This window comes from Hyperolius riggenbachi, chromosome 2 (genome assembly GCF_040937935.1).
Source record: "Hyperolius riggenbachi isolate aHypRig1 chromosome 2, aHypRig1.pri, whole genome shotgun sequence".
Taxonomy (NCBI): Eukaryota; Metazoa; Chordata; class Amphibia; order Anura; family Hyperoliidae; genus Hyperolius; species Hyperolius riggenbachi.
In genome coordinates this window covers 118,144,786-118,157,270 of record NC_090647.1, presented here as the reverse complement: position 1 = coordinate 118,157,270, position 12,485 = coordinate 118,144,786, and the positions used below count along the sequence as shown (strand labels likewise).

The 12,485-nt window shown below is 43.3% G+C and overlaps 1 protein-coding gene across 5 annotated transcripts in view; it reads left to right on the top strand.

Annotated features, from left to right (window-relative positions):
* FNDC3A (fibronectin type III domain containing 3A) overlaps nucleotides 1–12,485 on the top strand; it is a 292,007-nt gene that overhangs the window by 112,771 nt on the left and 166,751 nt on the right. Inside the window, exon 1 of one of the 5 annotated variants that reach the window (XM_068267265.1) lies at nucleotides 11,467–11,518. The exons of 3 other annotated variants lie outside the window; for them this stretch is intronic. Coding sequence is in view for 1 of the 2 variants with exons in the window: in XM_068267263.1 (XP_068123364.1) it covers nucleotides 11,798–11,809 (12 nt within the window). In the remaining variant the exon portion in view is untranslated. Of the gene's footprint in view, nucleotides 1–11,466; nucleotides 11,519–11,755; nucleotides 11,810–12,485 lie in introns of those variants that run through there. One more of the 5 variants, XM_068267263.1, reaches the window with a different exon arrangement.

Genomic DNA, 12,485 nt, shown 5'->3' with positions numbered 1-12,485 from the left:
GTCAGAACTGATTGTCTCAGGAGCAGCTGATAAACTGAAGCATTCATGTATGTGGGGAGTCTAAGAAGTCTCTTGAATGACAAAAGTACATACTGTAATGAAGACCATCTTGGAAAAATAACTGGCTTCTAGGCGCTAAAGATGTTCACGCAAAAGCACTGTAACATTGTGTAAACTTGACAGTAGGCATCCCAATCAGCCACAGATTTGCGTCTCCACAGGATGTTTTCCAGCATGACTAACTTTAAAGAACCTCTGAGGTGACGTGACATAAGACGTGTACTGTATGTACAATTCCAAACACACAAATAACTAGGCTGTGTTCCTTTTTTTTTCTTTCTCTGCCTGAACAAGTTAAAAATCAAGTATGCAAGTGACAGTTTCTGGCCAGGTCGGACTATAGTGTAACCCTCACTGATAAGGAATTTCAGCCATAAAACACTTTCCTGGCAGTACATAGCTTCTGACAGCAGGAAACAAAAAAGATCAATAGCTCACAGATTTTCGCTCTGGCATAGATACATCAATGAATGTGTCATTGAGAAAAGGCCATGAAACAGTAAAAACTTAAAAAGTAGATTTAAATATAAAATAAAACTGTGGAATAACTAAAAATGTAATTTTTAGGAGGAGGACAGATACAATTGTTTATCTCATACGTTTATTTTCACCTTGGATGTCTTTTAAGTGCCCTAAGTGGGTCCTAGTCGCTTATTGTTAAAGAGGACCTAAACTCTACTACAGGAGAGAAGAAATCAAGTCTTATTCTCCCTTATCTGCTTGTATTGAGCCACTGTAGTGTGAGCTGTCTGATCTGTGCTGCGGTGTCCCGATTCAGACAGGCTACATGTAAACACAGGAGTTTAACCGTGTATGTGCTTCCAGCAAACCAGGTAGTAACTATACTGCAGCATATCTGAAGAGCTCTATAAGCTGTAACAAAGAAATGTTTTTCTATAGAGGTTATTATGCTGTTGCTAATCTTTTAGAGCAGAGAGAAAGTCCCTTGGTTTAGGGATCAATCAGAATAAACATGTAAGGTTCACCTGCACCCGGCAAAGCAACTCTGAAGTGTGCTGCTCCAGTCCATGTGAAGGAATTGGAATGCTTGGGTGAGGCAGAGGTGATAAATAGGTATCACTGGCAGATATTGTTCCACTACTGCACACTGGTGTGGGTTGGGGCTATGCGCTGTGAAGACTGCTGTGGTATAGAGCCAGTGAATGCAAGAGTCAGTGAATCAGAGCTGACAGTGGTCACTGACACTTGCATTCACAATCTTTATACCACAGTCCTCCTCAAGGCTTTTCTGACTGATGATCAGTGGCCTGAGTGTGCACTCTCTTTTTCTAGTCTACATAAAGCTCTTCAAGGGAAAACATGGGCTGAAATTGTTGCAGCAAGCCATACACATACCAGATCTTACAGGAGAGGGTCTATAGCAGGGGTAGGGAACCTATGGCTTGGGAGCCAGATGTGGCTCTTTTGATAGCTACATCTGGCTCGCATACAAATCAGTAGGGGTTGATTCACTAAGCTACACTGCTCAAGCAGCGCAGCTTAATGTGGCAGCACAAATAAAAATTTCAAAGTAGGCATGCTGCTGCTGTAGCATGCGCTATTACAGTGGTTTGCAAAAGTATTTGGCCCCCTTGAAGTTTTCCACATTTTGTCACATTACTGCCACAAACATTCATCAATTTTATTGGAATTCCACGTGAAAGACCAATACAAAGTGGTGTACACATGAGAAGTGGAATGAAAATAATACATGATTCCAAACATTTAAAAAAATAACTGCAAAGTGGGGTGTGCGTAATTATTCAGCCCGATGAGTCATTACTTTGTAGAACCACCTTTTGCTGCAATTACAGCTGCCAGTCTTTTAGGGTATGTCTCTACCAGCTTTGCACATCTAAAGACTGAAATCCTTGCCCATTCTTCTTTGCAAAACAGCTCCAGCTCAGTCAGATAGATGGACAGCGTTTGTGAACAGCAGTTTTCAGATCTTGCCACAGATTCTCGATTGGATTTAGATCTGGACTTTGACTGGGCCATTCTAACACATTGATATGTTTTGTTTTAAACCATTCCATTCTTGCCCTGACTTTATGCTTAGGGCAGTTGTCTTGCTGGAAGGTGAACCTTCACCCCAGTCTCAAGTCTTTTGCAGACTCCAAGAGGTTTTCTTCCAAGATTGCCCTGTATTTGGCTCCATCCATCTTCCCATGAACTCTGACCAGCTTACATGTCCCTGCTGAAGTGAAGCACCCCCAGAGCATGATGCTGCCACCACCATATTTGACAGTGGGGATGGTGTGTTCAGAGTGATGTGCAGTGTTAGTTTTCCGCCACTCATAGCGTATTGCATTTTGGCCTCATCTGACCAGAGTACATTGTTCCACATGTTTGCTGTGTCCCCCACATGGCTTGTGGTAAACTGCAAACGGGAATTCTTATGCTTTTCTGTTAACAATGGCTTTCTTCTTGCCACTCTTCCATAAAGGCCAACTTTAAGTGCACGACTAATAGTTGTCTTGTGGACAGACTCCCCACCTGAGCTGTAGATCTCTGCAGCTTGTCCAGAGTCACCATGGGCCTCTTGACTTCATTTCTGATCAGTGCTCTCCTTGTTCGGCCTGTGAGTTTAGGTGGAGGCCTTGTCTTGGTAGGTTTACAGTTGTGTCATACTCTTTCCATTTCTGAATGATCGCTTGAACAGTGCTTTGTGGGATGTTCAAGGCTTTGGAAATCTTTTTGTAGCCTTAGGCCCCGTTCACACTTGCGGTTGTCTGCCAAACGGACCGGATGACCTGACCGGATCCGGACCGGATCAGGATCGGAACCGTACAGTTCTGATCCGGATCCGATCCGGATCCGGTCAGGTTGCATCAGGTGTTCATCAGGATGCGATCCGGATCCGTTTGGCAAAAGTTACGTAAAAAACAAAAAAAATGTTGGGGTCTGGGAGGTCAGCAGAAGGGGGACCTGTGGAATCAGGCCCTCCGCTGTTTAGCACTCACCTCCACCTCCAACATGCTGCCAACATCTCCAGCTCGTGCTGCTCCACTCCAAAATGCTTGCCCATGTGTCCCCGATCCAATATCGCCGCAACAATCCTCATAGGAAGTGGGGTAGAACATCCGGATTTTTAGCCAGTGTGTTGTGCGCTATCCGGTTCTCATTGATTTGTATTGGCCGGATGGTGCAGTCCGGCTCCGCCCCGGATACGGCTGCCGGAGGAGCCGGACCAAAAAATAGCGCATGTTGGAACGGACGCCGGAGTCCGGATCCGGTCCGGCTCCGGTCCGGACGAAACGGACGCATGTGAACGGTGGCATAGACTTACATTGCTATGCCGTGCGTCCGTTTCGTCCATTCCGCATGCGGTGCGGCTCCGGCACGGCGATTCCGGATAGCCACCGCTAATGTGAACCGGGCCTAAGCCTGCTTTAAATTTCTCAATAACTTTATCCCTGACCTGTCTGGTGTGTTCTTTGGACTTCATGGTGTTGTTGTTCCCAATATTCTCTTAGACAACCACTGAGGCCGTCACAGAGCAGCTGTATGTGTACTGACATTAGATTACACACAGGTGCACTCTATTTAGTCATTAGCACTCATCAGGCAATGTCTATGGGCAGCTGACTGTACTCAGACCATAGGGGGCTGAATAATTACGCACACCCCACTTTGCAGTTATTTGTAAAAAAAAAAAAAAAAAAAATGTTTGGAATCCTGTATGATTTTTGTTCCACTTCTCACGTGTACACCACTTTGTATTGGTCTTTCCCATGGAATTCCAATAAAATTGATTCATGTTTGTGGCAATAATATGACAAAATGTGGAAAACTTCAATGGGGCCCGAATACTTTTGCAAACCACTGTAACTTACTCGTAGTGATGGTCAAGTATGTGCAAATAAATTTGAGTTGATGCAAATGTATGCAGCTTAAAACTGAACCAATCAAATCCTGCTGAGGTAAAAGTCGATTGGTTAATTTTCAAGCTGCATACATTTGCATAAAAATTTGCATAAATTTGCATCTATTTGGCCGTCACTACTTACTCACGCTACCCCAAAACTAACAGCTGCTCCAATTGTCCCACTCTTGACCCTGTCAGGTCCAGTGACTTTGTAGGACGAGATCCCCAAACTTTGATAGGCCTAATAGGCTGCCTGTCACTTTACAGGCAGCCTATTGGGCCGAAGTGCGGGGATCTTGCCCTGCAAAGTGAATCAACCCCCAAGTCAGCTAGCTAATTGTACGAACTGTTAGTCGTTACTTCTTCTGTCTGGGAAATTGCTGATGTTGCTGAAACCCAAGAGAAGCTGACATTTCCGCTGCCCGGCCGATCAACTGTATACACTTCACCATGGCAACAGTGACGTGAGCCCTCTGCTGCGCATGTGCATTGTCCCAGTTTGAAACCTATTGTATGACTCTCACAGAATTACATTTTAAAATATGTGGCGTTTATGGCTCTCTCAGCCACAAAGGTTCCTGGTCTATGCCCTGTCCATTGTCCAATCCCAAGTATTTCCTTTACATCCTTTTGTCCCTTAGCCAAAAAAAAATTGAAAATAATTAATAGTAATCTCATCAACCTTTGATTGCAAAGAGTGATTATAAGTGCTCTAGAATAGAAAATGTCGTCTTGTCAAAGCCTCTTCATTTTTCTTAGTTTTTTTATGATTGCAATTTTTTAAAGTGACTTGCAGATTGGCACCTATTGGGCATAGGCAGGTTGGAGAGCGTGTAAGGGAAAGGAAGAACAGGACATTGGGTGCTGTAAGCTGGGTTGTTGGGCAAAGAATGTTGGTGATAGTTGGCGGTGGGGTGTAGGTAGTGTAGGACACATGTGGAAGCATATTAGATGGGTGTGTAAAAGTGGACATACACCAATAGGGTATTTTTGGAGTACCTTTCAATGAATAACAATACCCTGGACAACATTTTATACTAGATAAGCAAGTTTTGTTCAGGTAATATAAAACTTAGTGTACCCAAGGCAACATGAGATAAACCTGTGTATGTACAGTTCAAAACATATTAATAACCAGACTGTTTCTTTTTTATTTTGCTGCCTGAAATAATTAATTTTCAGACATGCAAGTGACAGCTTTTGTCTTATTACCTTGTTGGTAATATTGTAGGACCTCACTGATAAGCAATTTACAGCTATAAAAATTTTCTTGGCAGAATACAACTTCTTAGGGCAGGGGAGAGATGGAAAAAGTAAATCGTTCATGTATTTTACCTCTGGGACACATAATGGACTGCCTTGAGCAGAGGCAATAAGACAAAAGTCCGTTTTTGGAGTTGGATTGTTTCTAATCAGTTTAATTTCACCTCTGGTTCACTTTAAGCCTCTATTCTGATGAGTGATTTCATGAATGCATCATTCTATATCAGAAGTGTTATTACTGTACTTGCCATATGTACAGTTCATGGATAATATTAGTAGCTTTTACAAGGCCCATATGCTGTGCTGTTTTATTTGTAGTTGATTAATAAAGACCATATTCTGAAATGCAGATTATGCATAAGGCCTGGTGCACACTCGGTCCGGAAACCTATCCGTGGCTCCGTTTTTAAAACCTGATCAAAACCCGAGCCACGGATAGCAATTTTAAAAAGAGAAGATGTCTTCACTCAAACAAAAAAGGATCTGTCTGCATTTGCGAGGACCCATTTTTAAAACCTAAATGGAAGGCCCGAACCTGCTGCATTTTCACGGACGGATCTGGATCCTGATACAAGGAGGGGTAATGGCAGGCAATAGGAAAATGGATCCCCCTCTACACAGGCAAATTTGGACACAGAAACGGATCCGTTTCTGTGTCACAGCCTGTGGGGAGGGGGGGGCCGCCATGCTGGAGGGGTATAGCAGGCAGGACGGGGGTGGCAGTGGTTGTTAAAATGTATAATGGGAGGGAGCGGGGAGCTTACCTACTCCTAATTCCGATTCATGATCTGGTTCTTTTTGATGAATTGATTTGAATGGTCGATTCATTGAAAAGAGCCGAACTTCCCATCACTTGTGTCACTGCCTGCAATGCAGCTCTCCGAAGTATAGAGGGCAGCATTGCAGGCAGTGACGCGTAGTCATGGGAAGTTTGTCTCTTTTCAATGAATCGATTCATTTGAATCATTTCATTAAAAAAAAAACGGATCATGAACCGAAGTGTGTGGAAGTAGGAGTAGGTAAGCTCCCCGCACCCTCCCATTATACATTATACATTTTAACAAGTTTTGGAAACTAGCTGGAGGGCTAACGGGGACAAAGGGACCCAGGTGAGGGAGGAGGGGGGTGTCCCCTCTCCCCGCCGACCGCTGCCACCCCCTGTCCTGCCTGCTATACTCCTCCAGCATGGCGGCTGCCTCTCCCACCACGGCTGGGCATACGTTTTCATGGAATGGAAACGTATGCTACAAAAAAAAGGGAGGAAGAAAAAAAAAAAGTTTAGAAAAACCAATCTGCAACGGACCTAGCGTTACCGGTCAACTGACACCTTTTTTAAAGGATAGGTTTATTCACATATGTTTTTTTTGCATTTGTGGGGTAAAAAACAAGGTTTTTGCTTCTTCCTGCACACCATGCATGGTTTGCCTTCATGGTTTGCATGGTTTGCGTTTAAGAATGGGTTCAGGGAAATATTTATTCACGTGCATAGTAAGCAGAAAAAGACATTCCACATCAGGAATGTTGTTTCTCCAGTGAACAAAGCTAACTGGTAGCCAAAAATGTGTGCAGGAAAAAAAAAACACATAAATTTGCTGCCCCACTTCCCGGTAAGTGTAAGAAAAAGGTGCTTGGAAAAACAAGTGCAGTTTATTGTGTACTATTTTTGTACTGTGCTGTTCTGTAATGTGTTAATTGCCCATGTGTTGAAAAAGTACCCTTGATGATACCGTAAAAGGTCAGAGGACATCTCATTTCTATAGTCCAGGAGGACTCTGGTTAGTCCAGAGGTTTCAAATTGAATTTAAAAGAAAACCTTGGAGGTTTTTGTGATGTAAAGGCCACTATTCATTACATATGTTTAGGGCATTTTCAGGATTAATTTTAAAGCATCACTATTCTGAAAAAATGTAAAATTTAAAATGCATACAAATAAGAAGCATGTTTCTTCCAGAGTAAAATAAGCTACAAATTACTTTTCGCCTGTCACTTAACGAGAATGTCCAAGCAAAATAAAAAAATGAGTTACACTTACCTGGGGCTTCTACCAGCCCCATGCAGCCATCCTGTGCCCTCGTAGTCACTCACTGCTGTTCTGGTCCCCCGCTGGCATCCTGTCGACCTCGGTGATCGGCGGGACCCATTGCGTACATTTTTATGCATTCCAGCTAGTGCAGGAACATTAACACATACATTATTACGCATTACTGGTTCAATGTGTAAAAATGTACGCACTGAACCAGTAACTCGTAAAAATGTATGTGTTAATGTTCCTGCACTGGCGGGAATGCGTAAAAATGTATGCAATGCGGCCCTCCGAGGTCAGCAAGCTGCCAGCGGGGGACTGGAGCAGCAGTGAGTGACTACGAGGGCAGAGGATGGCTGCATGGGGCTGGTAGAATCCCCAGCTAAGTGAAACTAATTTTTTTTATTTTGCTTGAACCTTCCCTTTAAAGTAGGTAGTAGAAATCTGACAGAACTGAAAGGATTATAAGATAGCAATGGAATGGCCATATCTTGGTCCACTCCTGGTGGCCTTATATACACAGTCATTATGCAGCACGCTTAAGACATTGAATTGCTGTACAGCTGGAAATGACAATTCTATTTTGGTTCCAAGTGTAATATGACAAGATAGTTTTTCTACTACTTTGCACATTAATAGCTTATAAATGGAGCGGCAATATCGGATAAAACCCTGCTTAATTAAGCCCAGAAAAAGTGACTAAACCTGGCAGTAATTTTTTTCTCCAGTTTTCATTTCAGCGTTTTAGCTGGCCTCTAACATCAGAAGAATTGTATTGATTTGTGGTGCTGTGTAAGTTTAAGTGACTTTTATGTTGGAGGGTCAGAAGAATGTCATGGATTACCTGACAGCTGTTAGAGAATATCTGCGCTAGTATTAGTCAAATGGTTCATTTATGATTGCTTGTGTGGTTTGTGGTTTTCGTGCTCTGGTTACCCATTACTAAAGTTTATCTAGCACTAAGAACAGAGTCCTAGTTGGCACGGCTGCTTGTTCACTATTCTCACTTTGTCACTGTGACTTTCAGTACCCTGGACAGAGCATGGGAGCTGACACTAATCTAAATAAGGCTGACCTTAGATGAGACTGACAGCAAGACATTAGCCTGCAATGTATTAACTCACACATCAGTCTCCATTCCTGTTTGCTTGTAAATAAGACCAGACAAATTACCTTTATATTTCTCTATTCTCCTGTCTGACTCAAATCGCTTCAGCTGCAGCCACTAGGGCACGCTCAGTAGGCAGTAGCAGTGTTAGAGAGTCTTGCCCAAGCACTCCTTACTGAATAGTTGCAGGCTTACTGAACAGGAAGACGCAAGATTCAAACCCTGGTCTCCTGTTTCAGATCCCTTTTATACAGTGTGTAATACCCTTTCACAGTTGAGTCGGGGGGGAGGGGGGGGGGAGGGAGCGAGCGAGCGTGGCACCCAGTCTTTAAACACAACAGAACCCTCAAAAGGCTTAAGAAGTTTGCCTTCACCCCTGTGACTACTGCCCGCGATTTGCACTGGTTGATTGAGACTTCTGGTTAGTTGAGTTCTAGATAACTGGGACTGTACTGTATATAGAACTTCAGAGGAGTCTCCATCATGTACTGCCTGTGAGAGTCCCTTCTTAAAGGAATACCAAGGAAAACTGTTAGTGACAAAATGAGGCAATACAGCTCCAGGCAGGTTTGTCTACACTCACTGCATTGTCTGTTCCCCTCCTATGCGTTCCTGCTTGCCCGTAAAGCCAGTCAGCGGGAGCATCCAGAGGGAGTCTGCAACCTTTGAGCCAGAGGTAATTTAGCAGTGTATGCTCTGTAAGTCTATTCCAGCTCTCAAACCGTGTGCGCAATTGGCGGCCTGTAGCATTGCAATGTACAGTGCAGTGCAGCAGTGTGATAGGTTTTCAATGCATTTCATGCTGAAATCTGTTGAAAATTTGTGCAGTGTTTGGAAGTATTCAATCCCTCTAAAGGCTCTTCTAAAGGCCATGGTGTAGGTAAAGATAACTTGCCTTTAATTTACAATATTAGCTTCCCAGGTTCTTCAAAGAACATCTGAAGTGAAAAACACTTCTGATATAAATAATTGTATGTGTTGTACAGATAACGAATAAAACATTAGTAGCAAAGAAAAGTCTTATATTTTTATTTTCAGTTATATAGCTTTTTTTTTGTATAACATTGCATAAGCCTGCATCAACACAGACTTATTTGACAATCCCTGATAGTGACACAACATTACTCTTACAGCAGAGATGTTGTTTATTCAGAATCAGAATCAATTATTGCGCCAAGTACAGAAAGGGGGTTGTACCCAGAATTGGTTTTGGCTCATACAGGTTCTGGAAAGATGGTGGGGATAATGTCCAAGAGCCAAGAGCTGAGGCCGCCATACTCTTGTTGTCCTTTAGAGGTGTCTCCTGCAGTGCTTAGTGCCCGTCATTTATCTTCCTATTGTGCTCTTTGGAAGATGGTGGTGGGTATGTCGGCCACAAACCCACCATCCTTGTTCTTCCAATGGGAAAGATGTGGCATTTCTGTAATGGTATCACAAGTCCAGCGGTTGTATGTCTCCCATAAAACAAGAGCAGCTTCTTATGTTTCCCATTGGTAAATGTTGTCATGCTTACCGGTAGCTCTCGGTAGATAAGCAAGCAAGGCTGTGTACAGAGGACACTGCAAAGTACTTCTGGAATACCGGGCAGAGTTAAACTGCACCAGCAGCAGTCTGGTAAGTGTAATCCAAAAAAAGACATAAATCATTTACAGGGGTGGACTTTTTTCCCTTTGGTGCAAAGAAAACTTGTTCAAAAATGAAACTGACAAAGCAACCAATCTCGTTTCACTTGTTAAATAATACAAAAATTCTGGGTGGCTGCTCGCGATAACTTCACTTATGCTCTAGTTCAGTTTTTCTGCACACTCATGATAAATGCACCCCACAGAATGGGAGCCATCTGTTGCAGCCACCTTTTGCTTTGGAATGCCACCTGCTGGCTTCAAATGGTAACCATAAAATATGTTTGATAATAAATTGGTTTGATTTTGATCTGAAAAATGCTGGCAATGGAGAGAATGAAGTCTGGCACCATGAAGTTTAATTCAATATTCAATGAAGTGCATGTTTAACATGAGTTAATACATGATTACAAAACTGTGCAAGTGCATAGGTCGTTTTACTTATCGTGGCTGATGTGCTGTAATCAGTAGTGTGGAAGTGGCCACGGACAGCGCACGGCCTGACAACGATGCACTTGACCTCAGAGGAAGCTTAGATAATCTCCGCGAAACGGTCGTCAGCCCAGGCACCGTCTGTGCTTTCTGCCACACGCCTGATTACAGCACATCAGCCATGATAAGTACAACTACCTATGCACTTGCAAAGTTTTCAAATTATGTAATGACTTATGTTGCTGAACGCACTTTCACTTTATTGAATGATTAAACTTCATGGTGCTAGACCATTGCCTGTATCAAAGCTGTGTTTTTGTCTTGAGCACATACTTTGCTGGAGTCATTGCTGTTGGCAGCTGCATTTTATTCCATGCTAACCTGTTTTCATATCCATAGGTACCAGCTCTGCCTTGCTTTGATTTTGATCTAAAAAATGCAGCTTTTCTGGTTGTGTACTTATTATCTGCATTTAATACTTTGAGATCCTGAAATGGAATGAATATGAAAATGAGTTCTTCTGACTTCACAAAACTGAGCTGTGCCGACATTAATGGCATGCTTGTTGCAGGTTTGTGACTGAAGTCAGGAGATCGGAGTGTTGTCAAGGCAATTAGTATTTTTTTTTAAAAGGTCAGCAATGGCAGCGCTCATAATCTCTGTGTAAAGTTCCATTTTAACTGCTTGTTATGGAGTTCTATAGCTCCCTAGGGCATTGGTTATTACTGTAGCGAGCTTGCCTCTGCACTTCTTCACAAACAGAGGAGAGATGCCAGACTGAGCCCAGCACTCCCACTCTGCCCACCTGCCCTTTGACTGCAAGCTGACAATACCGAAGTGCAGAGTCCCTGTTGCCATGACAGCCTTCCCATGCCTCTTTTGACTTGGATACGGGAAGGCAGTAAAAGCTGCGACTTTTTATCTTGGAATCGGTACTAAATATAAAATGTGGCATTACAAGGGGGCACTTGGATGCTCGAATTCTCTTAAATCCTAACCTTCTGCTGGCTGACGTTGGCTAATCCAGAAGCAGATGCTGCCGCAGCTATTTGTTGATTTAGTTTCCATGGAAACCTGATACATTCGTCTACAGCAGGAAGCTCCCTGCACATTGGTTGATGTGATAGAAAGCGAGTCTTGAGGTAGGTATTGATGACTGCACTGATAATTGGTCATACCTTTTAACATTCAGCTTCCTCATACATTTATCCATGGACTGCCAGATAAGGGTCCACAAAAATCCGATGCCATCTAAAATTAGGAGGTAGGTTAGGTTGCCCTGTTCAGCGGAGAAGGGCCCAATGACCTAGACGTCAGTGCTGCTTATCTCACTGTACGGTGAATGGAACAGATTGGACTCCAGAGCCTCCCTGCAGCCTTTGTCAGCGTGCTAACGCCTATTGAATGAGCAACATCAAAGGATGCGAGCAACAGTAAGTGGAAGTGTTCAGGTCTTTCTTTTTTTCCCCCCCTGTCTTTTCTTCCTGCGGATGCTTTGTTAGCCTCGTTCATTATGCCAGATTACAAGGGTGATCGGATCGGGGCTGTTAGCTGATGTTCAGCACAATGAGATGAGGAGGGGAGGCTTTGTCGGCGATCCCAAAGCACAGTCTGGCTCAGGGCATGTGTTCAGAGTAAGTGTTGGGTGGGTTGCGTTTGGCCATTGTGTCTCTGCATCCCTGCAGCGTTTTCTGCGGGGTCTGACAAATGGCAATGTGATGTGTCTTAATGAATCACAGAATTGCCTTCCTCCCTTCACCAGCTAGGCATGCTGCATCACATGGATGGGCAAGCTAGGCAGGGAAAAGGTTAAAGCCTTCTGCTGGGAGGCTGGATGGATCTCTTGCACATGTCTGTGTTTAGCGTTTCGCTGTTTTCTTAGATGTATTTTAAGCAAGTTTCAGGTAGTTTATGGAGTAGCGTGTTTTTTTTTCTTTTGTTCCTAGAGTTCAGATCCATTTTTGGCCAACTTCGTGGTGTCAGTTTTGATGAAAACTGAGCTGTGTTATTATGCAGAAGATGACCTAAATAATAGAGCTAAAACCGCCTACAGGCATGGGAGAGGAGAGTCATTGGAAGCAAATGATTTTGATACATTTGTTTGACAGT